The following is a 16,270-nucleotide window of genomic DNA, read 5'->3' on the forward strand; positions in this document are numbered from 1 at the left end:
TCCTTTCTGCCATTCTACATTCCTTAGAAAAATCTTGCGAGGTTGAGGATTCCATGTTATTAAAAATTGAATCCCCTTCAGCTGAATTATTATTATAGAGAGACAAATATTCGAATACAGGAATTCTTAAATAAGCAAAAAATCACTAACTTAATACTAAACTTCGTCTATACAAACTATTCTTTTAAAACAGCAAAAGTGAAAAAAAAAGTAATCAAGAAAAATTACCTAGCGTCGGATTAAAAAGTGTCATTAAAATGTTAATTAATATGAAAATCAAACTAAACTTACGGTATTGGGTCGGATTGGGTATCGATATGCAACGCTTCGTTGAGTTGAGATACATGCAACTTGCTTCCTCCCATTCGTGGCTACAAATTATACAAATTAGGTAATTTTTTGGTACAAAGAAGAAAAAAGTGGTTGTGAATAAAACCAACCAGTGAATTGTAGTGTGGCTGAGTTGTGTTCATATTAACTGGTATTGATGGCATGTAATGATGGGGTCCCATACTCAATTTCCCTCCAGCCGACCCATTTACCAAGAGACTGTGTGCTGCTGGAGCGGCAACTGGTTTGCTTTGCGTTGGCGTTTCTGGAGTTAATATAAACTTGCATTATTTATCAAAAATCAAAAATATAAAGTACATAGTTGATAAAGTATAGCATAATTTTAAAAAACTAATACAAAATTTTGTAAAGTATCAACAATTAATTTTGCAAATTTACTATATAACAATCATTGGGAATAAGCAAATATTTGTTTTCATAATTTATTAGAAAAATTGGATTGAATTTCAGAGTACAGATAGGATACCTGATCTATGCCCAGGTTCTGTAATAACTTCGACATATGAGATGGGAAATATCCCCTTTCTGTTTCCAATGCGACCCTCGTACCAATTTTCATCGACCCTTCTCGTCAAAACAACAAGTTCTCCTGAAATAACAAAAGAAATAACATTTCGGTTATTTGCATAGAAAACTTCGTATTCTATGAATATCTTTGCGCATTTACCTTTGGCTAAAGGTAACTCAAGGTTTGTTTGAGCAATGAAATTGAATTTGGCTCGTGCCTGACCTTCGTAGGGTTTCTTTGGTGTCGTTCGCACGCCATCAAATGGTAAAATCTATGGTAAAAAGGAATTACATTTTTTTTTTTTAATATAAGATTCACTAAAAAATTCGATTTTGATAGAAATCAGGAAGCGATCTGAAAATTTTCATCGATAATGTATAACAAGAAATCGCTAAAATGTTAACAATTTCAGAATAAAATTACCTCAACGTAGTTCGATGGAAACAAGCCGATCATCGCGTTATGTTCTCCCTCGTACCAGTTCTTGTCTACCTGGCGACGCACGAATATTATGTCCCCACGACGGAAATTCAATTCCCGTGAAGATTGCCCGATAAAGTTGTAAAGTGCTCTTGCCACGAGTCTCGGTTCCGGTGTTTGCTCTTGAGATCTGCTTCTGTGGCTCAAGTCGTCGACGAAATCATCGTACCGATTTAGAGGAATCGGTGATTTTTGAGATGGTCTGAAACCAACCATCGTACGGTATAAGAATACAGCTGTATGCAAAATATGCCATAAGCCATAGTTTATAAAATAAATTTTAATCTAAATTAATGTAAAGCATTAACCCCCGAATGGCTGAACGTTGAGATAGTGAAATTTAATAATTATTTAATTATTAGTATAATTAGTTATAGAATTTCAAAAAAAAAAGAAGTAATCATTTTGCTCGTATCGTATTTCCATTGAAACATTCATTTCAAATTCCAAACGTAAAGAACTACCTGAGAATTAAGATAATCTTACTCCTTCTAAGGGGCGTTCCAGTGGTTAATTAAAAACAGTTTAATGATCTCTCTTCTACAATTGAAGGGAAATTAAAACACTTTATTTTCTTGCGTTAACAAGGCTGTATGTTCTCTTTTATAAATTATAGATGAATTTGAAGAATTTATTTCGGTTATTAATACTGCAAAGTCGTGTGAAATTCTAGCAATTCTAGTTTCTTATATGAAATTAAATAATAATTAACTATATAGCAATATTAAGAACGTATTACTTTTAAGGAAGATAATAATATATAATAATTTACTATATAACAGTATTAAAAATTTCCTATTTTAAGGTAAAAAAATTTGTGTTGAGAAGTACTCGCAGACGGCATGTCTGCAATAGGAAGAGTCAATGGCATGTTACTTAAGCAAAATGACACAAGGTGTATAAGTATCATTCTTCCCGTTACTTAAGTCATTACGCAATGCATCACGTACTCTAAGTTATTTTACGCAGGCGTTGTAATAAAAGCGTAGGTGAGTCACTTGTGAAAAGAAGCATACTTAATGCAAAAACAAAAAAATAAACAAAAGTTACTTAATACTTGAATGAATATATAATAAATACCGTATAGACATATGGATTATTTCATTTATTCAAGTTGTGTTAATTAAAAACTGCTAGTCTATATTAAATAATTATATTAAATAATAATTAATAGCCTATATTAATAATTATTAACAAAGAGGCGTTTAGAAAACGTACACTTCTGTATGTTTCAGGGGATGAAACTTACATAAAGTTATCGGTGTGTCTTCGAGAATCGATGTCGTGCAATTCTTGGAGATATTTGCGACGTCGTTCCTCTTGATAAACGCGTCGCATATTCTCAGCACTTCGACGAGCGAGCTCTTCTTCGCTCAATGGTTCTTTCGCCTCTGTACGCACTGGTGAACGATAGTGAATCGTCACCTCACCCTCCACATAACGTCTCGGTGATTCTACAACAAAGAATCGTCATTATTATTCTTACTCTCGTTGATTTGTTTGCTCAATTCTTTCGATCATAGGAAGAGATTCAACGAAGACGAGAGGTTCTTGGAATATCTTACGAAAGAAGCACTTCTTCACTGAATATCTATTTACTGGATTCTATCCATTATGAGACTACGGATCTTTTGTTATTATATAATATCGTCCTTTTTTAGCTGCTTAAAAATATTATGTTGAATACTTTGCATATTTAAAGGCTAATCTAAGCGAACACTGTAGATAGACACATAATTATTTTATGTTAATTTTGTTTTTATCTAAATCCCATTAAAAGATTTTCATATGGGTGTAATAGTAACTACTTATTTATTTAATTTCCATATTAGCTTCTATCAAAATATTGATATAGTATTTATTTATTTACAACTAGGGACTAAAATTAACATTGAGCAGTTATTATGAAATTATTTTTTATCTAAATATACATATCTTGTCATTTTTAATTATTTACCATTTTCATCTGAATTTATTAAAAATTCCTACCTGTTCATAATACATTGCTCTTATAATATTCAATATTGATGAAATGAAGTTTTGAACTACTGGTATTGTTAGCTCTCGATTAATATCGGTCCAAAACGTACGTCATCGCTAATGAAATACCCTTTCCCACGTATCAGTATGCATGTATCACGATGACAAATGGAATTAACGTATAAATTATGACTATCGTTGCATTGTACGTGGTGCAGTTCGATATAATCAATACCCTTTACGCGTCTTATATACCGGTAATTAATTTTCCTGTCTGCCACGATGCAAATCATTTCAAAATATCACATGTTGTAATACTAATTATCATTTTGTTATTTCAATATAATCTTCTATGTTTAAAATGTCTGCTCGTTATGAATAAAAGTCAAGCTTGTATAATGATGAACTATAACACGTATCATAGTGTTTTTAACGTTAAAATTTGATATACTCGTAACAAAATAATTATAACGTTAAAAATAACGAAATGGAACTTGAAAATATTGAAAAGAATAAACGCAGTCACTCCAAATCATTGACAAATTGGACACCTCGGCATTCTCGTATATTTACGGGTGTGAGCACTAAAGGGTTAAAAATATTAAGGCAAAATTTACATATTCATTTTCATTGAACTGTTAAGGTTCAAAATGATATGGCATAAGTGCTATTTTACAATAATTTTTTGTCATGAAATCGTATTAGACTTTATACCTTTCGCAATCGCCTATCTGACCTGCAACAACCTGATATTAAAAAGAACCTGAATGAGAAAGGAAACATTTTTAATTGATGTTCAATGTAAATTATATAATGTTAATGGATACTCATTTAATCTGTGTTATGTTGAATAATTAGTGCAAATGAAACACGCGTAAGTAGATCAACATTCTAGATAACCTCGAACAACGATACGCGATACCGTGTGAGATACACGTCTCTTCTTTCGTAAGTGTTGTCTTACGAAACGTGAGATTTGAGGGTCTCGAGCGGTAAATAATCATACGTTTAACTTATACAGTTAAGTGACACGTCATCCTGAATCTAAAGTAGAAAATTCTATAATTGTAAAGTTTATGTAACTTGCATTAACTGAAACAATGCATCGTAAATTTGTTCAATTAAATTGAACTGATAATGATTTTTAAATGCTCACATTAATTTGCACAATTTTTTAATTTTAATTTTTGCCAAGTCCGAAAGCTACTAATATATTTCAAGAATTTCTAGACTATAAAATTTTATTATTGAAATAAAATAAAGATTTCACTTTAAAATAAAAATTTGGCGCATGAACATCATAAAATTTTATATTTCTTAGCGTTGAATTGCAAAACAAGTATATTAATATGATTTCAAATTTCTCAGTCATTGAATTGATTGACAATTTACAAGAGAAAGTCTCAAATGTCCGTCAATAATTACAACCTTCCTTCGCCGGAACAACCTATATATTGACTTAGCTAGTGCAGCTATCGTATTCAAAGAGATCCATACGAGAACACCTCTACATTTCCGATTCGAATTGTTAAAATTATCAGGGCATGCAGAAATTCTACGCCGGAAGAACGGTTTTTTTTATGCGAAAAATCGGATCGCAGATAAGGAACACTGGCTTTACCCATAACGAGGTCGTCGCTTATTTAACTCGCTCAACAGGAAATGTACGGCTTCTTTGCATGTGCAAAAGATCGCAACTCTCTAGGATATAAACTACGTCATTCATTAGTACTGAACATTACTATAGATTGAGATTTGTCAAAGAATTATTTCTAGCAATCACAGGCTTCTTACGAATAATATTGTTATATCGTTGCATACTAAATGGCAGATTTCGAAGTCTGACACGAATTGATGACACAAAAGTACAGCAAAATAACACTTATGATATTTCAATTTGAAGTTTAGAGTTTGAAGAAAATTACCACGTAATCTTTTCATCAATATTTTTAACCCTTTCATTGCTATAGGTGAATATACATAGTATATAAATCTTCTGAATTTGAGAATACGGAGAATTTGTTTAAAATAAAAATACTACCTAATAAAATTTCATCGACTTCAACATAGTAATCAATATATTAATAATAATAAAAATAGGTGAAACACACGGGTGTCACTGCTTTTGCATATACCTCTATAATGTTATCAATTGAAAAGGTGAAAGCTACAATCTGCCTCTCTGATAACTATTGTAAACACTTAGTTGTCACGAACATTTTCACACGTTTGTTTGCGAACTTTACGGCACGAATGCACCGTCAGGATGCACCGAGATCGCGCGACTGATAAAGCGAATGCAACTACTGTCCAGCCTCGACGAACACGAGAGGGAATCGCAGGTTGCGCTTGCGTTCCAGCTGTACTGGCGCGAGCTGGCATTTAGGGCACATCCGGATCTATGCACGTGCTGCGCCAATGGCATTCACGCGTTCCTTCTTCCGGAAATGAAAATAAAATCAACGATGTAGATTCTTAACAGCTAAACGGATCGCTACGTTGTTTATCGCGAATTGTTGTTGGAAGCATTTTACACGATTGGACCAAAAAACAGAAGTTGTAACAATCTGGATTATTGCGGATTTTAGCATTTTTCAATTAAATTTAAAATATGTAAATTTAGTTTTAATCCGCTCATTGCTGTTTCTTTTTAATTTGTAAATTTTGTAAATTATTTTGATCGACTGTTGATTATTTTAACACTATGCCCTAATAGCTTTTTGCACAGACTATTCTGAAAAATCAATACACTGGACACTTGAATCCTTGCTAAAAATTACTGATATCACAGAAATTCAGATTTGGAGAATCTGTCATTGTTTGCTATGCAATTAGCAGAATCGAATAATATGCAAGATACAGTAGCTTATCATAATGACGATAATATTATGTATAACTTGGTGAAAAATAATCGTACAACAATCCTCCCGGGATCATAAATAAAAACTGCGATGTCTCTACTTTCAGAACCTGTGTTTATCCTACGATATCTGTGCATTAAGTAGTAGAGGGAAGAACGAGCACAGGTTTTTCTGTCGGAAATCATGCCTGATTCCAATCAATAGGTTTTAAAATTAAAGCTTCTCCTTTAAAATGACGCCTCAGAAAGTGCTGATTACGACTTTATCACACGTTCTATTGGACTTTGAATAGCTTGCAACGGTGCACCGCGAGCCATTAGTAATATTTTAATAATTAATATCTACACTGAGTAATTGTCATTTCAGTGTACTATTACATACAAGTGCCGTATGCACCTTTAAATAAAGAATCATTTCTATCAATTGTCATAAAGTTCTAAATTTTGCATTAATTATTTTCGTGTGGTATACAGTCAGAAATTATCCTCGGTTATACGGAGGATATATCTGATTCTAAAAAATATAGCTAGATATTAAGTGACAGAAATCTCCCATTTCTTCTCTCCTAACAGCGTAACGATTTCGCGAGTGAACGCGTTCCGGAAGAACGCGGACCTGAAAGAGGCGCGTGCAAGAAGAAGAAAAGTAACCGCGATTCTAACGGCACCGTGGGTATTTATAGCAGGAAGGGAATTATTTCAGGAAAATTATGCGCATGTTTACTGACTGTACGGAATCGGCCCGTAAACCAAAGGAAGTGTAGTTCCGGTTCCAGCTTGGAGTCCATTGATCGAATTCACCCGATGATTGGACAGTGACACCCTCCTCTCAGACTCAGCCACCTGTGAACTCTGCTGAAGATTCATCATGGAACCACTCTTCGTGCTTTTATAATTATTCACTAATTGTGGCGCCTGCAATTCTTCCACCGTTGATAATTCTGGAACGTCATCTTTTTGCACACGTTTTGAATCCGCCGCATCGAAAGAGGAAGCTTCTCCATTGTCATCGGAAGACTCGTCTTGGACGATCGTTGGCAGCCCTTGAAGAGGACAATCGTAATTTCGAAGCAGAGACACATCGACCGTGTAATTACTCAGTATCTTTCTCTCCAACGCTTCGACCTCTTCGTATCTTTCATTCACCCGCGACAAATCTAAAGGCGCAGGAACCTTCATCACCTTCACCCTCCGCAGGGTTAAACTCGTCGAATTTTCCTGCGGAGCATGAATTTCATCCGACTGCTCCACAAATTCGATCCTTGGCTCGGAAACACTTAAATTTGGTAAAGATTTGCAGAAATCCCAATTGTTTCGTGCAGTCCATCCATTTCTATTCTTCATCAAATTTTCATCCTCGTTAACCAACGTTGCGTAAGATTTATTCGCTCGGCTGATTGGTTTAAATTCGAGAAAATTTCCCGTCGATCCATAAGCACGTTTCGACATTAATTTGTCATCATTCTGTCCGCTTTTGTGCCACACGCTTCTCGGCAACCCGTTCAAACGATGCTGAGGATTAATTTCCCTATTATCTACTTGTCCTTTCGAATTCCATCTGTTCGACGAGAATTCTTCAGCATTCGCGCCAGTTTTCACATCTTTTCGAAAATTATAGCCTCGTGCAGGAATCGCACAGCTACTCGACCCAGAATTCTCCTTAGAATTGTAAAAGTTGTTTGATTCTTTTAGAAGGTACACCTCGTTTCCTGAAGAAGGATTCAGCTCGCCTCTATCGTTTGTCGATGGACGACTTTCGTTCGAAATTAAACTTTCAGACTCTTCTTCCACTAATTCAGGCGTCATGTTCAGCTGACACCTGGATTTTCTGTCGTTCGAACTACTGATCGACGACTGATTGCTTTGACTGGTCAACGTCTCGGTGCTTCCGAATCCGCTGCTGTTGTATTTCGATGCGGTACACGAATTTTTCTGCTCGAAATTTTTCGGAAAATCACTGACGTAGCTAGTGGAGTCGCTATCAGGCATGCTGGCAAAGAACTTTCTTCTAAGGTATCTGTTGCGCTCAAAAATTTCGTGAAGTCTCTCTCTGGTCCCACTGTAAGCCGTTTCCCCATTTCTGTCAAAATTCTGATCGATCTTGAAGGATACTCGTGACTGATTCTCGTAAGGCACAGAATCCTCCTGTTTCTGATATTCGTTCGACTCCATGTGCTGATTGTAATCGTCGAAAAAATACGATCTTTCGAACTCTGTCTTCGGTCGCCAACTCCAACGACACGTTTCATCGTGATCGTTGTTAGGCTCGATCCAGACAGACGTTGCTTTCTGCATCTGAGGCATCGAGTGTCTATGGTAGTTGTATCTAAGCCTTCTGGAAGGACGATGGTTGTTCAGGTGACACATTTTTTCTAGGTCGTTGATCTCGTTTGTGAGACTGGTCCACTCGGGACTCTTCTCTAAGTCCTCGACGCGTTGTAAATTTGAGTTGAACATTTTAAGTTTCGAAGAATCGTTCATTCTTTATACGTTGGCTAGGTTTTGTGAATGAAAATTCTAAAATAGAGTAAATAATTTGTATCAGGTCTCGAAGTTCTGTCGAATTTTGTAGGGGGTGAGGAAAAGGTGCAACAGGTTAATTGCAGAATTATCTTTGCTAATTAATCCTTGTGCATTATCCAAATTTTCATTATTCTATTATACAAAGTAAAAGCTAATAATACATTCTTCGAGCATCTTCAATAAATTTCATTTTAATTAAATTATTAAATATGGGATTACAATTTTGGGCTAATTTAACTCAAATAGTTAAGGTAGGTTTAATTAAATTAGACAACTCCCCCATCGTGTAATTAAAAAGGGTTGTCAAGTGCAATGGAGGCTATTTTGATAAGTAAAAATTACTGCAAAATTAAACTGTTGCATTTTCCTTCACCACCTGATAACAATGATAAGTATGACAAGTTTATATGAGCAAAGAACTCACTGTGACTGTGGATATGTCTTTCAGAGTCTTTGAAAATAATTATTTAAATTTTACTTTGAGATTTTCATATAGTTTATAAACTAAATTCATCGTACATTATAATTTAGGTAATCGATTATTTTTGAACAACTCTGTAAGTATCTACTGTAAACTTTCTACTCACAACTTTGAAAGGAAACGTTTCTGGACAAATGTTTACACTATCTCTTTACGTTATTAAGATAAGTGAAACATGTTTCTAGAATTTAGCAACCAGTTTCAGAGCTACCGTACATAATAATTATCACATTCATAAGAAATGTTGGTGGCAACTTAGTTGGATACATAGAATTTTCGTGATTTAATGATTACGCAATATTAGATTTATCAGTGATTTATCGGCACTGCTCGAAACAATTCAATTAATTTTAATTGGAAAGTGATTACAGTTTCACTGTTAGTTATCGATTACAACGGTTATTTAGAACTGACATGAAATGTAATTTTATCATTTATAACGCAGCAGAAATTGTAATTAAATCATTAAAATTAATGTTACTGTATGTACACTTTGTAAATAATAATTAATTTACATATTATTAATTATTTCCAGGTGAAGGTTTCCAATTTTGAAATCATAAAAACTGCCATTTTTGACTGTTTTTCTTTACAAAAATATATAAATGTTGTTAAAAAAAAGATTGATTAAATGCATGTGACAAATCCCAATGGAAAAATAATACCTTTGCAAAAGATACACAATGCAGATTTAAAACCACGCGATTCGCAGTAGGATAAGTTTCAAAAAATGGCGTAAGAAGTTTGTTTAGAGAAACTTAGTACCCGATTCCTTTCGATCAAACGCGAAATTAATTACGTGATAATCAACGACGAGGAATGGAAAGTGTGTTTCGGTCGAGCAACCCCGAGCGTTCTTTCTGAAAAACGTTCGTAGCGTGTTCAGCTTGTCGATCGGTAAAACTTTTAATTAGTATCCTCAATTACACAACGAAAAAGCGCCGATGCTGCTAATAAATACAATTGATCGCACCTCTGTCTCTTTAATTGGCCGGCTGCGATTAAGAAACTGATGATTTTACAAGGAAAGCTAATCTCTGAAACAAGCTGCGTAGAAACTAGCCACTAGAAACTCTTGCAATCAGCGACTATGCAACCCCTGAATCTATGTCATCTAAATATACAAATTTTCGTTTTGATTGAAAATTTCATGAAATATATTGTGAAAATTTAAAGAATAGTGTGTCTATAAGATCGTATTTGAAAATGATAATTATATCGAATACATCACACGATACGGGTTATTAAGTACATGATTATTTAATTTTTCTGCTTCATGACTTAACCCATTACGTGGAATTATAAAATCAACTTTTAACGGTATTCCAAACTTTCATTCCCTTTTTTCTTTAATCTTTAACATAGTTACGGATGCGTTAATATTCTACGTAGAAAATGGAATAATTAGAAATAAAGGATTTCTTTCAGATGCGCCAGGCAAAAGTTTCTAAATTCAAAGGATAAAAATCATTCCATTCGAAAAAACATTAATTACTACCAGTAAAGTTTTCACATATTCAAGCTGAATCACAAAGGAGAGGCCAATAATTTACCGTGAAAAATCATGCCGCGAGCAATTATTCGGCAGAAAAGTAGGCAGCGCCGATTGGCAAGAAACACGCGAACAGAAAAACAGGGCAAAACATAACAAGGTGTCCCGTAACACTTTCTCCACCTCGCAACAATCGTTCGGCAGGGAAGAAGGAAACGATTGATGTAGCTTCACCCTTGTTCAAACGAGAAATGTTCACAGGAATCGCGCCTATTAAGATCAAATTGTCGGCTCAATGAGACACGGTTACTTCGTTACACCATTGACGGGATCTTCCCTTGAGAAAGGTGTTACCTGCACACTTGGAACTAGTATTCTATTCAAATGAGAAACGCCATCCCTGTTATAGAAAAAGGAATAGTTTGTTAACGAGTTGGAAAGTTACTTTTTATCGAGATACGGTTTCACCGCGAGTCATATTGTATCTAATGATCCACTTCTTTAACAGAATTATTTTCTGCCGGGATAGTTTACAATTACAGTCTGTCTCGGAAGACTGCGTCCGTAGTATTCATGAAATACAATTGTTAGAATGAAGACGGTCGGGATTATCTGAACGTACAGTGTCATTATCAAATATTTCTTTCTTTCTAGATTGCTGATAAGATGAGCGCACGATCTTCAAAACACTGGTTTCTTGGATATATAATGCAATTATATGGAACACTAGGGGATGAAAAACTCTTTACGTATTTCAGATTCTGTAGATGGTACTTTCAGAATAGACATTCAGTTTTTTAAATTATCTCAGGAAAAACAATTATAATTGACACATTCTCATCTGATAATTAAGTCAAGTGCCATTATTGCAATACATTTGCATGTATAAAATATATTACAACGTCATAAATTCACAAGTTACCGAATTAAAAAATTGTATCACTCCTTGAACAATAGATTGACTGTAATTGATCGTTCTATAATTTAGTTATTAATACTCACTCTATTCTAATATCGGAGCCAGCAAACTGAAATACTGATTTCGAAAATTACAAGTAGAACGAAACTTATCTTTACACCGTAACGGATAATTAAAACATTCTTGTCATCGTGATTTTCATCCTTACAATGGATTGAAATTGTGGTGAAACAGATTACTTGCCACTGTTATCTCAAATATTTGGAGTTCTTCAGATTATAATGTCAGATAAAAGATTCGAAAAAGAATTACACTTGAATATACCTCTGATTTCTAAAAACACCAAAACATTCCCAATACTTTTTATATTTTCATGAAAAATAAGTATGATCATTCAAAAAGGTATTCAAAATACTGAATCAACTGAATCTCCATGCAATTATCATTATTATTGAAGTTTGTTTTGAGGTGTTATTAGCGACTACTTAGTCAAATAGTTTTGAAAAACCATCAGACTACACCAAGTTTACTTGCCGACTGAAAATTTGATATATTTTAGAAAAATATATTTCCATGCAGTTACTATCATTATGATTTAATCGCGTGTTCTCCATATAAACTTGTCATAGTAAATCTAATTAAAATTCAAGACAGACTGATTAGCCTCTTACGGTGCTGACCTTGCCCACGTTCGAAAATCTTCATTCAGTTCATACTTATTTATATCCTGTCAGCACTTCCGATTTCTTTCACTGTAACACCATTCATTCATACCTTTTCCTGTTATTGTACGATCAACCGCGTCATCACACCGCTACCTATAAATTTCAAAATTGATCACACTTGACACTGCTCACGTATCACCGCTCAGCACTTTACAATGTTATTCCCCTGACATACGGTCAATTGCAACGATTTCCACGTTGCGTCGTTAGAACCTAACATTGTGACAAATAGCGTATGTTAATGAAGCAATTAAACTGATAATTTAAATATCACTCAACAACCTCTTCGCAAACACTTTTCTTCCCTTACGTTCATTACGCATATGAATACTGTTAGCGTCGACGTGTCTGGGAAGAAGATAATTATCTAGCGGCCAATCACGTTTCCACGCTGAAGAGGGCACGCACTATGCGTATATACACTTCTTCGGCTTCTGCTTATCCGGATTCAAGAATAACGCGAGTACTGTTCTCCAGAATGTTAATCACTAGCGCGTGTCAACGTACGACTATGTAATTGTTCCTATCTTCGGTCACGCTGAAGAAGACACTCGCGGGCTGGTAGTACTCCTCTTCGACTACTCTGAAGCATCTGCCGTGAAAGAAGCGTGCCGATCGTCTACTCCTCGCGCGAATTCACCGCCACTTTTTGCACTCCCTCCACTTTTACCTCGTCTGCCGTCGCGTATTTCTCACCGAAACCGCATCAACTTCTTCGAAAGGCCCGCCTAACGTGACTATCAGAACGTTACCTTCCTCCTTACGTTCAGCCGTCGATTTAACTCACTGTTGTACACTCGCTTCGCAAACCCATTTCCTCTTTATTAAGGAGTTGCATAACGTATAACACGTCTACAGTCAACAATTCATTTTTTGTATAAATATTTTTATTTAACCAAAATTACTTCTTCAGTACTGAACTCAAACTCAAAATAGGAATCAATTTTTTTTTTTGAATTAAATAAATTGAGATTTTATCAAAAATGATATAAATACGTTTTAAATTTAGAAATGATGTACGCGATTCACGATACTTTGCATTAAAGTTGCAATTAGCGTGTCTGACATTTTGCGACTAATTACTCGTTTAATTCGAGGCTAGCACGAGAACACTCTTTCGATGTTTACGCTCTTCCGACAGCTGTTTGCAATGTTAATAGAGCAACGTTATTTTCAGCATCGTGCACACACGCATAGCTTAATCTCCTTGGTGTATGAATTTCGCGACAAAGGTCACGCTGCAATAATCAATAATCATTGAAATTTCAAGTTTGTAAACAAATTTCTTGTACACCCAGCCTATCACTTTTTATCAAAACCACGTAAGCTCTTTTTCCGTTCACTGATAAGAGAAGTCTGTCACAACACTGTTCACTGAATGTTGATTCTCTAAAATGACAAATTTGTTATTCTTGGACATCATAAAGATGTCTCCCTTTTTAGAATTTATTTTCGAAATTTACTGGGATACTGCCAGTATAGAAACAACTTCTTAGTTCCACCGACCGGATTATCCATGAAAATGTCGTTCAGACGAGCACTTTGCTGGCAACAGTCAACGCCAAAGATTAGATAAACTCTGATATACAATCGATATAGTCATTATATACTTTACTATGTTTTTACCAGTATGTGAAGAACAGAAATCGATGATTTTGTATGTCCTTTAGAGAGTAGGACTTTTCACTTAAATAGCCAATTTCCTGGCATATAAAGCCTGGCACAATTCAATGACATAAAAGCATTCCAAAATAGCACTAACAATTGGAATATTTCAATTTTAAGCTCAAACTTTGATAAAAATGACCACATAAAACTTCCACTGATGTTCTAAATATAAAATGATCACCATTTGCAGCTCCGAATGTATTATGATTTAAAGTTGTCATTGTTCAACATGCCTCGAGTTCAAAGTAACAATTGTTCATCTCTATCATTGTGTATACAATTCTATCACTTCTCCCGCTCGAAGAAAGTATTGTGGAGTAACATTTTAGATAGGAGAGCATTTTAAGTGATCAACAGTTCACTGATAACACGATAAGCTTATTAATTCTATCAGAAATAATTCAGCCTGCGAAACTACGTTTTATGTACAAAAATATCTATAAAAAAATATTTGAAAATTAAATAACTCCAAATCATTTGATTTTCTATTGTACAAAATTTCAAATAATATTGCAATTAATATACCTTCATGTTATTTAGTATAAAATCTGTCATAACTCATTGAATTTCATACGACGTACACTGACATTTATTAATATGAATGATTCATGAGAAGCAATATTGATAAGAGTATTATGATTAATTGCAGCCTTGAACTTTGATACCTGTCGAACAAGATTTCAGTTATCAAAATCAATAAATCTGTTATTAAAATATTGTTTCCAACATATTAAACCAATTTTATATCGCTCGAATAATATTTGCATTTAGGTATATTCATTTTCTTATCACTTCTCATTCACATGATTTCTTTTATTTGAGAAGTTTAATTTTATTTTAGGATTTTAATTATCGTACCAAAACTTTCTGGATACAAAAAGTTTGTTGTCTTTAGTGTACCACTTGAAAAATCAGTAATAACTTGAAACTGTTCGAAACTTTTTATCGATTAGCCGAGTTCAATTATATATTTATCAGAGGTTTTCTATCAGCACTTTATTTCTTATAAACTTAGCGGTTCATTGATTGGTACTGAACAGTGAAAGTTAGTTCGACTTGGGTGAATAGAATCCCTCCCACCCCCAACATCCTCCTCAATCCTCCATACTCGGTACTGTACAATTTCGCTATTTACAAGCAACACGTTACGTAATTATTTTTGATTATGTAATTAATCAATCAAACACCTATAATTTGTCATTTAATAATCCGCCTGTGCAAACTTTAACGTACCCTCTTTCGTAGCTTTTCGTAATCAAGGTGCATGCTCAATTCACTGCAAAACAATAGCTACGCTTCCCCCAACGCAAACGAGTTGGGTTCATGTCATGCACAACGAACAAATTTCATGCTCTGTTTCTTTCGAACGCGCCGTGAAAATAATTCGAGCAGAGTCAAACGAACATAAAGCGATCGATCATTCATTCAACATAAGATTGCTCCCTTAAATCTGTTAACTGGGAGAAATTAATTAACCCTCTACGAAGATAATTAATCAACAGCTTTATTGGACAGACTTGTCTTACTAGAATAATATTAGAAAATGTTTCTTAGTTACATTCACTACGTGCAAAATTTTCTTTGGCTTACTGTTCATTATAATACATTATTTCACCCAGTTAACAGGTTACAATGATTTTTAATCGTTTAAGTAGCTGTGTGAAAGTATATACATGAATTAATTATGTTAGTTTCCTAATTAGTAAATTACAGAAACTTTACAATGCTAGATAACAGTTACGTAGTAATGTTAAATTTTAGATAAAATTATGAAAGTTATGGATTTAGTGTAGAAAAAAATAAAATTTTTATACTATTACTATCACTCAAATTATAAAATAAGTGAAAACAGTAGAATAGTTGTTATTGGTGATGTTTTGATATAAGAAGAACCAAACTGTTCACGTTCTTACAAATGCAGCATTTCCTGCATTGCGAAATAAAGGAAATTTAGTAGCTTTGGTATTATAACACCCTTCAGATCTAAAAATAGCTTTTTACTCAATATCAAATAGTTTTCTATTCAATTGCAGAATTTAAAACCATTTTTTATACCAAATTTCAATCTGTATAATTTATTTATTTCATTTCATCATATGAGATTCTTGCTACTCAAACAATTAAAAAATGACATCTCGCCTAGCAATAAATGAAAACGAATTATAATTAAAGAAAAATAAAGAAAAATGATTAGCTTTCAGCGTTACCTTGACAGTCGTCTCTGTAGTGTTGAGATTTTGGTGGTGGCGGGGGTGCGTTCGAGTATTCTATTGGCAGAGCCGA

General features: G+C 34.2%; 1 protein-coding gene across 7 annotated transcripts in view; it reads right to left on the reverse strand.

Moving 5' to 3' along the window:
• The window catches only part of LOC114876112, a 96,633-nt gene that overhangs the window by 3,573 nt on the left and 76,790 nt on the right, over positions 1-16,270 (reverse strand). For all 7 annotated transcript variants that reach the window (XM_029187197.2, XM_029187192.2, XM_029187190.2 and 4 more), the window contains 7 exons: positions 16,195-16,254; positions 2,589-2,793; positions 1,283-1,541; positions 1,019-1,130; positions 818-940; positions 441-595; positions 292-371 (listed from right to left, as the gene is read on the reverse strand). In XM_029187197.2, coding sequence (XP_029043030.2) covers positions 292-371; positions 441-595; positions 818-940; positions 1,019-1,130; positions 1,283-1,541; positions 2,589-2,793; positions 16,195-16,254 — 994 coding nt within the window. The remainder of the gene's footprint in view (positions 1-291; positions 372-440; positions 596-817; positions 941-1,018; positions 1,131-1,282; positions 1,542-2,588; positions 2,794-16,194; positions 16,255-16,270) is intronic.

This window comes from Osmia bicornis, chromosome 2 (genome assembly GCF_907164935.1).
Source record: "Osmia bicornis bicornis chromosome 2, iOsmBic2.1, whole genome shotgun sequence".
NCBI classification, from domain to species: domain Eukaryota; kingdom Metazoa; phylum Arthropoda; class Insecta; order Hymenoptera; family Megachilidae; genus Osmia; species Osmia bicornis.